Genomic DNA, 12,876 nt, shown 5'->3' with positions numbered 1-12,876 from the left:
CCCTCTCCTGCACACCATGAAGATTCAGTCATCTATCACCGAGCACCCACTTTGGGCTAATCCCCATAGGCACTCTGAAAAGTCACTTCCTCACTTCAGGGAATCTGAGGAAACGAGAAACGCGAGGCAGTCTGATGACATGATTTATCTAATGTCACCACTAATTGGCAGAGTCAGGGCCCAAACCCAAGACCTAGTGCCATTTCCCATTACATCAGAAATGATCACCAAGGCTTCAAACTAGCAGAATGGTACTCTGTCCAAAGTCATCAAAGACAGAAAAAGTTTGTTTAAAGAACACAAGTGAGTTTTTATTCCATCATCCAAGATAACTGAAGTATTTGACCATGACAGCATTTCACCCTTACTCAGCATTCTTGTTGCCTCAATGGCCCTTAGGATAATGCTATTCCCAGCTGAGAAACACCCAGACGACCTGAGACTAAATCATATAGATCCCCTATTTCCCAGTTTTATCTTAAAGGATTTTACGTTCAACCTCCCTCTTCTTCAGCCAATCACTAAATACGTAAATTGTATATATGAAGATCAGCTGTTGCTTGGTGGGAATACTAATTAGGGAAAAATACCCTGCGTAAATATAAATTAGGGAATAGCAGAAACATAACAAATGCACCAATTTTCAAAGGCAGTCTCTTAAAGAATGTAGTAACAGGCCAGATCCTAGGACATCACCCCTGTTTGTGATTTCAGGCCTTACAAAACATACAAACAAATCCATTACATATTGTAAGATAAGGCAGTTTTCTGGGGGCTTATGTACAGGAGGTTTTAGGGGCAGAACGGGAAAGGGGGGGGGGGGACGGGACATAGAGGAGAAAGAAGCTGACATTGGCAGATGAGGACTGCACCACGAGGGAAATTGTACAGACGTTGCTAGAAACTCCAAATTTAGTTTGCCAAATCTAGCTTGACTTTATTAACATATTTGATTTCATATGTATGTAAAATTTAAGCACCTGGATACTGAAATGGTAAGAGATGCTTTAGTTTAAAAGTAGTTAAGCTTTTAGAGTGTAACATTTTGTCAGTGGTTGTCATTTGAGTTTAAAAACTGAATTTCCTCTGCTGCGTACTTCCTTTATACAAGAATCTTGCAGTGGAAAAGTCCCCTTTGACAACTTCAGAGCATAGGAAGAAACCACAGTGGTTTGCAGGCCGCTAATTCCGTTACAGATGAAAGCATTCAATTATCTCTATAAAACTCAATTCCTTAGAAAATGTGTTTGTGATCAACTAAGTACGTTTTCAAAATGTGGTGCTACCACATGCTATTATTCAAGATTTTGATTTAAAAGTTGGAACGATGTAGTTTGTGGTTCTTGGGTAAAACGAAGACACCTCATCTGTTTTTTCAATATGAAAGTATTCTCAATATAAAAAGGCAACCTAGAATACTTTTATTCCACATGTTAAGCTAGGCTTGTTTAAATCTTTGTTTTTAGCCACCGCAGCCCAAACATACTTAAAAACTGCAATCATTTAGAAGTAAGGTCATCATTAGCATTAAAATCTTATTTACATGGCATGTATATTTGAAAGTGTGATCAAATATAGTCTAGAGATAAGGTAGCTCATGAATAAAACTTGAACAAGACTTAAAATCAGACTAAACTCTAGCTTAAGTTCAAGACGGGATCTCAATGGAGAATTCCTGTTGGGCAGTGGTTAAGGCCTCTCTGATGATTGCTACTTTTTGTCAGAAAAACCTACATACACACAACATTCTGCATAAAATCCCAGAGGGTTCTCTAGATTAATAATCTCCAGCTGTACGTTGAGCAAAAAGTTGTTTCGGTTAACACACACACACACACACACACACACACACACACACGAACGTGTTTCAACTCCCCATGCCCAAACAAGCAGCCCATACTTGGCCAGGGTTATGTTGGGTATTCTCCTATCCTTTGCGACATCCCGCTTTCGTGCACAAAGTCACAAGAGTTTGGCTCCAAGACCTCATTTCGAACAGCTTCTCAAGTCCTCTCCATCCGTCCACATTCAGCGCATCCTTGAATATTGTGTTTAGACGGTATTTTGTCCATTCTCTTATCGCACATCATTCAGAAGCACCTTCTTCCTCCTCCGGGATCATCTTTCCTAAATTACTTTCGAAACTTTTTAAGCAATCTTATTACTGGATAGCATTAAGGTAGGTGCAGAGGCAGCCAACAAAACTATCGAAGACAGAACACAGAAGCGGTGGCCAATCCCTATCTCAAACTCCATTTATCCCATAACCAACCGTAAGGTCACGTAGCTTGCACTGGAGCACAGAAACACATGGTTTGTTTGCAGCTTCCTAAAGGCAGGCTTAGTCTGTTGTTGGTTATCACTGAACTTGTTACCCATTAAGTCGGATTCAATGTTCTTGCCTTCTAGTAATGTGGTTGATTTTGGAAATGTCGTCTTCCTATGTGTAAACCAACATGACATTCGCTTTTACACAAAATAACCATCAGCTAAACCGATTCTACACGTTCCCATACCTATTTATCATAGCAGAAAGTAGCTTTTATATATGCCTTTGTTCTTTGGGATTCCTACATTGGTGAACTATTCATTTTCAGGTCGGGCTCATCTTTATATGGTGATGAAGAGGAGGAAAGGAAGCTGGACAACTGCACAGGACAAGTATGTTCTTGAGTAGCAGATGAACACGGTCTTCACCCTCAGATGTATCAGGTGCTTAAAATGACAGCACTGGAATACATCATTTTGATAGTAAAAGATCTGCTTCCCAAACTAAGGGGCTTTCAATCTATTTTGAAGCAAGGGCGGGGGGGAGGGGAAAGGATTTGCCAAATGGGGATAAAGCCCAAACATACAACATACTCCTCCCCTACTCTTCAGCCCTTTGGTGAGCATGTGCAATTATGGAGACTAGGGTAATTATGGAAATCTCCCAGTGCAGACAACCAGTGTCACTAACAGGTTAATGAGCCAGGAACGTTCCCAGGGTGAGGTGACAATGGAAAACGATCTTCTCCTGCCGTCTAGTGCAGTGATGTAGTTAATGCTGGAAGATTCCTTTCACATGGTTTATAAAGTTCCATGGAGTAGCAATTTAAGTAGGATTCGTTTAAATAGGTTTCTACCAATTCAAGATTGTTGATGCAACCATGCTAGTTCCTAGACTGTTCAATGCCAAGCAGAGTAGCACGTACTTCCGCTTGTGAAGTCCCTTTTGTTACATCCTAAAGCGCGTCTGTCTTAAATGATTTGAAGAGAGCAGTCTGCTAACCAGAAGTATTGATTCATCCTAGGAGCTGAGCTCTTGCAAGGCACAGAGGAATTGGCTCATCTAAAAAGTTTTTAGCGTTTTCAATTATTTTGTGGCACTATAATTATGAGTAAGCTGTGGCTTACTCTTTTTTCAATGGAATCTTGCTTAAAAGGTTTTTGTTGTTGTTGTTGTTGTTTTTGCTAGGAGTACATTTTGAGAGTAAATGTGAATTTCCCCTTCTAGTCTGTTTTGTTTACAGCAGTTGATACGTATTGGAGATCATTAATTTGGCACAAGCAGGCTCTGAAAGAAACTAAACCGTGTAACTTACCGGCACTGGGGGGGGTATGTGTTATGGGTGTGCTGTGGGGTGTAATATCAAGCAGTGTGTATCTGTCTGCCAGGGGAGTAGAATAAACTTTTTATACAAAACTTAAAGAAAAAGATGAACTCTTCGTATCATACTGCCATTATGTGAAACACACACAATTTTTTTTTGTTTCCATATAATTTAGGGCATGGACAGCAAAATATAATCCCCTCTAAGAAAGATCAGTTTAAGTTAAAATCAATTAAAACAATTAAGAATCAGTCCCATAATAACATGGTAAACAACTCAAATGGCTTTTTTTCTTTAATGCTAGGAAAAATGTTCACCTTTCAATGGTGAAAGTACTGTTAACACAGGTAGAGAGCAAACAAGGTAAAAAGTGAGAGCACATACAGACACACACAAATATATATAAAAATTGACCAGAAATCACAGGACATTTAAGCAATGTTTTCTTAAGTAGAACTATTTTTTTTTTTTTTGTACTTTAAATAGACTAAAATATTTGGTGTGGGCGAGGGGAAGGAAATCAGTATTTCACAATTTTAACTTGAAAACCAGCTGCAATAAAGCCTCAGCTCATCGTTTAAAAAAGAAAAAAATGGAACCACATCATACTTTTGACAACCATAGGATTAAAGCTTACAAAGAACACACCTACCATCTACATCACAGTGCACAGAGGACGCAGGCTCCGAGGACTACCACAGGGAAACGACGACAGACTGCATCCCTCATATGTTGCATTACAAAATTAATGCTGTATTAGAAAAATCTCACCTCCCGTGCTTGGCGCTCTAGCTGGTAAACACCTGAGGGGTAGGGGGCTACCAAAACTGAGGGCACCGCTCAGTCTGGATCCGGACACCCACTTTCTTCCCCTGCCATTGGCCGATGCATTTAGTAATCTCAATACAACAGTCACTGAGAATCAACACTACATTCTGGCCTCTTGAGCAGGACAGTCTGCAGAATGTAGCAGAGGCTAGAGCATCCAAGGCCGTATTTTCTCTCAAGCGAGGAGAAATCCACAATACCACTCAGTTTTCTCTTACTGTGAAACATGTAAATCTCAGATTAGCTTTAACCCCATAAAGACATGATTTGTACTTCCATATACACACAGGTTCTGAAGAACTTAGCTATCTAGTTGCCTCTTCTGTTTCATTAGCCCCCTGGTTACCTTCCCTGGATTACTAAGTGTGAAGTCTCACCACCTCGTTGGTGCCATTTGCTGTTATTTGTTATGAATCTCACATTCCGTCCACAGTAGTAAGTGACTGGAGGACACACATCCAAGTCTCAGCAATGTTGACAAGCCCTAAGGCAGCTGAACTTAACTGTAACCATCACAATGTTTTAGGGAGTGAGGGCTAGTCGTAAGAACACCTAGGGTGACAGTTCTTCCCGGCGCACCCAGAACTTTCCCAGGTTTGGAACTGAAAGTCCTGTATGCAGGGAACACCTCAGTCCCAAGTGTCCCAGGGCCGTCGGTCACACTGAGAACACCGCTCACTCTTCCCCTCGTATCCCTAGGTAGAAGGTAAGAATTTTCAAGATCGTAAAGCTACCTATGAGGACATCAGCTCAAAAAACACTTTTAGGGCATTGCTTATGGCAAGCTCCTAGAAGTCCATGGATTCTTTATTTAATGGTGTCCATTATAAGAACAGTTGGTGGTACCTAAGCAAATTAGTGGTCAGTGTATAAAAGTTCATTCTTGAAACCTGTTTTCAGACAAATCCTCTAAAGCTTCTTCTCGTTTGGTCCAGTTATATAGTATTTCACTGAATCTTTCTGAGATTTTCAGAGCTAAATGAATAATTCAGTTTTATATGTCTTTTCATTTTCTTTTTTTAGGTGAAAACACTCTTTGCCAACTATTTCCCACATTCTTGCTTCATATATTGGAAAGACTGCCAACTGGAGATACTCCCCTCAGATTACAAAGGCCCGGAATTGTTACTTTTTACAGCGTTCTGCCAGAAGGTCTGGCCTTGGGAAGTGATGGCAAAGAGTATTCTCAGATATGAACATTTTTATTTTGCCTACAACGCTGTGATCTAGTTCAACAACTGCACATCTGCTTTCGGCGTAATCTCTAGTTTTTCTTGTTTTGCCCTCTTGTGTAAAAATGGTTCGTGTCACAGCTTCACTATCGCTAATAAAAAGATATAAATATTTATGCCTTAAATGTCAGGGTCAGAAAAGCAACAATGAAGCCTGAGGTAAAGTTGGTCTAAAAAGTGACCAATTTGGGTTCTGTGTCTTGCCAAGAAACAGGATTTTTAAAATTAAATCTATGCAGATTACCTACTTGCTACATGTGATGATTTCCCCCAATTTAAATTAATCTGTGTGTATGGTAGTTACACAAACCAACAAATGAATACATTCTTAAAGCAGGTACATACATTCACCAGAAAAGCACCCTATTCTCACCAATGTACTCTTTTGTTTGAACAATCCAAGAACGTGAATAACGAGACCGACATATTTCTTAAGGGACTTACTGAAAAAAGGAAAATGAAAATCTCTTTGGAAGAGACTTTTAGTAAGACTTCTATCCCTACAGACAGATGCTGAGAATCAACTTTCTGCTACGGCATTGTAAAGGGTAGAACTTAATATAGAACCAGAAATATGGCAAGTTATCTAGTGACTAACAGTGTAAAATAGCCAAAAGCTTTAAAGCCACAGAGAGAAAGAAGAAAAGTGGAGTGTGAAACGCAAAATACATAATGAAGTATTTTTCGAGGTCTAAGACTTCACTTTTGTTCTTATATCGGTATATTATGGATTTCATGGTTCAATAAATGATCATCTTTGATTAGAAATAGGAAGTAAATCCTTAACTTCTCACTGAACATTCTGGAGAAACAAAGAGCTTTCTTTCTTTCTTTCTTTCTTTCTTTCTTTCTTTCTTTCTTTTTTTTTTTTTTTGAAGGGTAGGAGAAGATGATTTTGCAGGATTTTTTTTGGAGAAAAATCTATACGTCCTTTGTGTGGTGCTAACGAATCCTTCTCACTCCCATCAACAGCAGTATTATTCTTCCAAGGGCCCTTCTGTCTCCACCAGTGCTTGAAATGTGTGGTCTATTACAGATCTCATGGCAGCAAACCAATGGACACTGAAGTTAACTTAGGCTAACACACTCTGGTCAGGAGTCTGTGAATCAGAGATGACCCAAAGAACTTTGGAAAATCCATTTCTGTTGAGCACAGCTAAGAAAGTCAGGTCTGAACCACCTTCAGGCTGCCCTTAACTACAGGAGAACTTAACTTGGTAGTGCTACCTCCCAGGTATCTTAAGCAGCTCAGCAATCTTAAGCTAAGACGAAAACAGAGGATGGCAATCTGACACTTAAAAAAAAAAAGTTAACCCTACTCTAGTACCTTCCAGAGACCACTTGACGTATAATAATTTAATCAATGGGTGTCTATCGTAGTTTTACTTGATGTTAAAGAATTCCAGTTATGATTCTTCATTATCAAGCTGCCTAAAAATGGCATACTAACCAAACCACCAATCAGGACTCTGGCAGAATAAATAAATTACTCCGAAGGTCTGAAAAGAAAATGTCTGCAAGCAAATTAAGGAACTCTCAGTGAGATCTGAGATTTAAACAACAGAATTACTCCGTGATGCTAAAATGTAAGCAGATAAATGACCCCTACTGTTAAGGTTTTCCTAGGAGTGTGTATGTATCTATAAATCCATACACACACACAATAGAATTTATTTCCTACTAAAAAGATTTAAGGCAGTTATGCTATATATAAAGTTAGCTATAATATCCAAGATAAAACCATTCCTATTCAAAAAATTACAAGAAATTATTCAAGAAATTAGACAAGTTCTTACCATAAAGGCTATCATGAGGCTGTCTATATCTAGTATAGCTGACGTTTCCTGGTTGAGGCTCCAAACACAGGAATTCCACTCCAAGAGATGATTTGTCCCTCAATCCCCACACATAAAAGGTAGTCTGAACACATAAAATATTCATGAAAGCTTGAAAAGACATAAAAGGAACTCAACAGTAGGATTCTGACCACCTCTAGAGACCACTCACTATCATCATTACTCTTGATTGTACTAACAACAACCCAATACGCTCCAAGGTGGAAATGGGCTGGTGTTAGAGGAAAATCATTGGTTGCAACTGCTGGAAAAGCTCCTAATCCTAAACATAATTTAAAATAGAATCTGTAATTCATGCTATTTACTAGTCACAAAGACATTTAACTGGAGAGAATTTCTCAGCCATCTGTTAAGATTTAAGTGATTGACCAACTGGAACAACATCAACCTTCATGGTGAATTAGGACCCTGGGTATGAAAAGCACCATCGTTTTTGGTCTTTAGTAAAGGTCAATGGAAACATTCTGATGTCTGCAGATAAAACATGGTTGGCAAGAGGGCAGCCAGCAAGACCACTAGGGATACGTTCTGTCATGAGAAAGGGAGGAAGGATACAATTCAGTTGATGAATTATCAAGAATTTAGCAGAGTAAAGCTCATGAAGGAAAGAAACTGGGCAAAAATTTGTCACGTCTAAACACTGGTGAGTTGGATCAGAGTAAGAGAAAAGATCACATGTTGCTTACGTCCACAGACTACCTAGTTATCTACAGAGACAGAGGAGATGGTGTGGAAGGGGGCAGTCTGTGAAATTATCATGTATAGCCATGAAAGCAAGTGGACATAAAGGCAAATTTTAAGCAAAGTGAACATTCTCTTGCGTTACTTTATAACTCACCATCAACCAGACTGGGGAGGGTGCTGATTACTGAATAAATGCTCAAAAGCATTTTTGCGGGGGGCGGGGGGGGGGGGGGGAGACAGATCTTAAAGGTATATTTGGACATCTTTTGGAAGAGGTAGAGAAACCAACTGGGTATATATAATCCTTTCCTTGATTTCAATTAGCAAGAGACCAGACTGATTGTTCTTCACCTTCAGTGTCTTAGTCTTCATTAAAACTGACCTAAAAGGCACAAATAAACTGAAATTAAAGTAATTTTAACAAAGGAGAAAATCGGACACATTTAAAGGCAGAAGAATCAAGCAAAGTTGGATATGGTTTAAAGTTAAACAAACAAACTAGGTATTAAACAATTTGCAATTATATACTTGGGATACAGAATTAAGAGTACAGAATACGAATATTTAGCTTTTGAGAAAAATTAGGCAGTTTTCCTTCTGGCAAAGTGGCAGGTCCTGAGAGAAGGAGTAATAACTCCACAGCTTGAGGGCCAGGACTAAATCCCAGTCATCTTTTCACTACTGAGCACCTTCCACCGTGGCTGGATAAAGAGCAGACATCAGTAAATGTTTACGGAATTAATGGATAGCATACTGTATAATTAATATAACTGGCGTAGCTCAAACCAAATCAGGAAGGTTCCCTGAAGTAGGAGAAAAGAACACAGGTAGGGTTGTTCCAAAAAAGTGGGCCGAAGTCCAGTCATGTGTTCTAATCCTAAACAGTGCTTACACAGACTTTTCAACTTTTTTTTTAAAGCAGTAAAACTCTTTTTTAAAAAGAAATCTATAATAGAACTCCATTATAGGATAAAAACGAAGCTGCCACTGGTTAAACCAAAGTCAGTGGGAACGTCACCAGCCTCTGATTCCCTACAACGTCTCTCTATGGACTCTGCTGTGCAAACCACCATCCATCTTAGAAATGTGACAGAAAATATGTTCACTCAGTTCTCATGTGAAACAGAGAAAATCACCGGCGCTGTGGAGGGGGAATTCTAAATAATGTTGCTAACTTAAATAAAGACAAAATTCAACAGACAGGAGAACTTATCACTCAGAAGAATGAAAACAACCCCAATGAGGGGAGGGGGGGCAGGGAACCAACAAAAATTAGGCCGCAGCAGACAAAACAGAATGTAAACACAGCATCTCCTTAAAAAGCACGTAAAGTCATCGAACGCCAACAGAGTCAACTGCCCGACAGGTGCAAGGTCCCAGTACTACAGGTATTTCCAAAGAGCTGAGTCTCAGTTTAATGTTGCAGAGAAGAATCCCAACACGGTTGCAGAGATGTCATCACTCCTGAGACGCTAGAGCTGGCACGAGTAGCTGATTACCAGGACCGTCTACCACTTTCAAGGTTGTTCTCTGTCCCTGGAACTGCTCCCCAACATCACCCCAAGTTCTCAAGTAAGCTCAACTCTTCCAAAGGGGCAGAGGCTGGTCTGGGTTATCTCCAGCCAGCCTGACAGTGGTCATACCTGAACACACGAAGCCATCTGTCACAAAGTAAGGCCACCCTCAACTCTTACAAATTATAGAACCCTTCTGATCCTCGAGTTTGGATCTGTGCAGAGACTTCTACATAAGCATTAATATTTAATAGTGAGTTTCCTTCAAAATGAGCCTTTGCATTTGACGTCGTTCTCTTGGCCAGGAAGGCCGATCTCCCTGGCTCCCCGCCATGGCTTACTCCCTTCTCACATCAAATGTCAGCTCGAGCATCACTTCCTTAGAGAAGCCTTCCCTGCCATGCTCTACCACAGTACCCTGTTTATCTCCTTCATAGACAAATAAGCTCATTAAGGGTCACAGTAACTGATGTCTCAGCCAAGGCAGGGACCAGATTTGTCTTGTTCACCTTTACCCAAGGCAAAGAGAGTTCCTGGCACACGTAACAGGTGAACAGTAAGTATTCGTTGAAAGAATAAAAAATTACCATACCAGGTTTACATGAACACATACGTGTACACACAAATACAGGAAAATGGGGGAATATCTAATAGAAAACAATCAAATACTGAGAGTCCTGAAAAGGATACCTACAGAGACAGCTAAATATGGTTTCAAAGAACAAGTACCAAAGGTGTCTATCTTCAAAAATATGAAAATTTACTAGAAGGGGGTCAGGAGTGGCTGTTTCCCACTTCTAAAGAGACGCAAACAAGAACTGTTTAAACTGCAGACTTAACATTAGACGTAAGGATTATCTGCTGCTGCATGGACTACAAACAGAGCGTCTGGAACCTCCTCTCATGGCAGAGCATAAAACGTCAGCGGGTATAATAGTCAACCACATTTTCAGGATTAGTTAAGAACACCTCCGACTGTAGGTAATTATAAGCTAAAAAAGCTTGCTAAACTGCTTCTCCCCCAATTTTTAAAATTCTCAATTCACAATTAGGTAAAATAACACTTTATAAATTTAATACAACATACTTTAAAAACAAATGGCCCTTATCTGCTGATCATACCTCAGCATCACTTTTGTGGGTATTGTGCAGAAGCAATTACATTTACAAAAAGGTCCATTTCATAATACAACCTGGTGACTAAATCACACGAAACTCAAAGAGCCCTAGGTCTGCTATTGAAGTATTTTAAAATAGCTTTTAAAAAAAGAGTGTTTGTATCTAGAGACTGGCTTTAAAAAAAAAAAAAAAAAAAAAGGATAAATATAGTGAAATAACTGTAGCATATCCCTGAAAACAATTATACTGCCATTTGCGTTTTTATGAGGTGCAAGGATAAATCACCAGACTGCTTGGTTACGCAAGTCAATTACTATCCGTTGAAATTCGCTGCGAGACGGAGGGGTTTATTCCATATGAATTCGCACTGTGCCCCAGAATTAACTGGTGCTGGCAGTATCAGTGCCACCATTTCAGTGATGGATGTCATGCTACACAGTTTTGGTATCAGGGCAAAAGCGGGGATGGAGAAGAGGTCTGGGAAGATTTTCTGCAAAGTTTCGTTACAGTGAGATTTAGCAGTAAGTAACACAAAAAGAATGACTGTTTAAGACCCACTGAACACATTAAGGTCAAGGATTTCAAAAGTTAATCCACTTTTCTTCCCCCAAGAGTTTATTTTTGGTAAAAGGCAGAAAAATTAGTTTTTCTACAAGGGAAATCTGCTTCTAAATGATAATTTGAAAATCTTGATATATATTATATATTAAAAAAGACACACAAAAATAACGGAGAAGTGGGAATAACAGATTAGGTACTGTAACTTTATAAAGGCTTGCCTAAATCAAGAAGCAGCACACACACACCTAATTTCTGCAAACTAAAAATGTATATAAACAGCACAATACTGTGATACTGGATCATGATACATTACCTGTACACATAACTACTACTGTTATTAATAAACCTTTGGGACACTCAGTTTTAGGCCCAACAAGACATCAGTCAAGTCTTTAAAATCTTCTCTTTCTCCTTTATGGGAGGGTATTTCTAGACACTAATTTTCCCATCTAATATTCGAATATAGGAAACCGATTCCACAAGGTGCTTTAATTGACGAGGCCTCAAGTGCTGTTTTCTCTCTGGAATTTTTGGACAGTAAACAGTCCGTGGGGACCACACACAAATACTATGACAGAAGAGTTGTTACGTTAAGTCTTTTGATGGCGCTTGACTGGTGCCGAGGCTTTAGGACATGCTTGAACAACGCACTGAAGGGGATCCCATCTGAGTTAACACTTTGTCCAACCACTGCAGAGGCCCATTCAGATGAAGTTCGATCCAGCAAGGAGTGCTTGTTACCGTCTGCCTTCTATTTAAGAGAATACAAGAAAATAATTATGAAATGAAAAGAACATGGCTATGTTTAGTTAGCTACATGCATTAAGAATTCAGATAAATTAAAAGGCTGTATATACTAAAACCTACATCCTTTTGAACAAGCATTCAGCCTGGATAGCGATTACTTTGAAAACGATTTAATCCTCAAAGTCTAACAAAATACTTCTAATGACTTTTTATTTTATTTATTTTTGCTTTTAAAGAGATGAACAAAAACATCTTTTTCTCTTCAGATTAAAATTAGGAGGGTGACCTGACTATTTACCATCCAAAATGAGACACCTTTAAGAGGAAATCAGGGGTGCTTGGGTGGCTCAGTTGGTCAAGCATCCAACTTCCGCTCAGGTCATGATCTCACAGTGGGTTCGAGCCCCGCGTCGGGCTCTGCGCTGACAGCTCAGAGCCTGGAGCCTGCTTCAGATTCTGTTTGCCTCTCTCTCTCTCTCTCTGCCCCTCCCCCGCTTGTGCGCACGCGCTCTCACTCTCTCTCTCTCTCTCTCTCTCTCTCTCTCTCTAACTCTACAAAATAAATAAATATTAAAAAAAAAAAGAGTGAATGTAGTCACTATTAATAATCATGCTAGGACAAGAGACTCCAACCAGACTGCCCCCAAGCAAACCAGAATATACCTTACTTACTATTCAACCATAGAACAGAGGATATTCAAATACCAAAGAAAGTCTAAATGGAACAGGGCTCAAATTTCAA

At 39.5% G+C, this 12,876-nt stretch overlaps 1 protein-coding gene across 7 annotated transcripts in view; it reads right to left on the bottom strand.

The window, feature by feature from the left end:
- Window positions 1–1,063: 1,063 nt before the first annotated feature.
- Window positions 1,064–12,876, bottom strand: part of SMAD2 (SMAD family member 2) — an 86,558-nt gene continuing 74,745 nt past the window's right edge. For 6 of the 7 annotated variants that reach the window (XM_049620119.1, XM_049620111.1, XM_049620115.1 and 3 more), the window contains one exon: window positions 1,064–12,138. In XM_049620119.1, the coding sequence (XP_049476076.1) occupies window positions 12,015–12,138 (124 nt within the window). In that variant the 3' untranslated portion in view covers window positions 1,064–12,014. The remainder of the gene's footprint in view (window positions 12,139–12,876) is intronic. The other variant, XM_049620118.1, reaches the window with a different exon arrangement.

This window comes from Panthera uncia (assembly GCF_023721935.1).
Source record: "Panthera uncia isolate 11264 chromosome D3 unlocalized genomic scaffold, Puncia_PCG_1.0 HiC_scaffold_8, whole genome shotgun sequence".
NCBI lineage: Eukaryota > Metazoa > Chordata > Mammalia > Carnivora > Felidae > Panthera > Panthera uncia.
The sequence above is the reverse complement of the archived record's forward strand: the minus strand, read 5'-3'. Positions and strand labels throughout refer to the sequence as shown.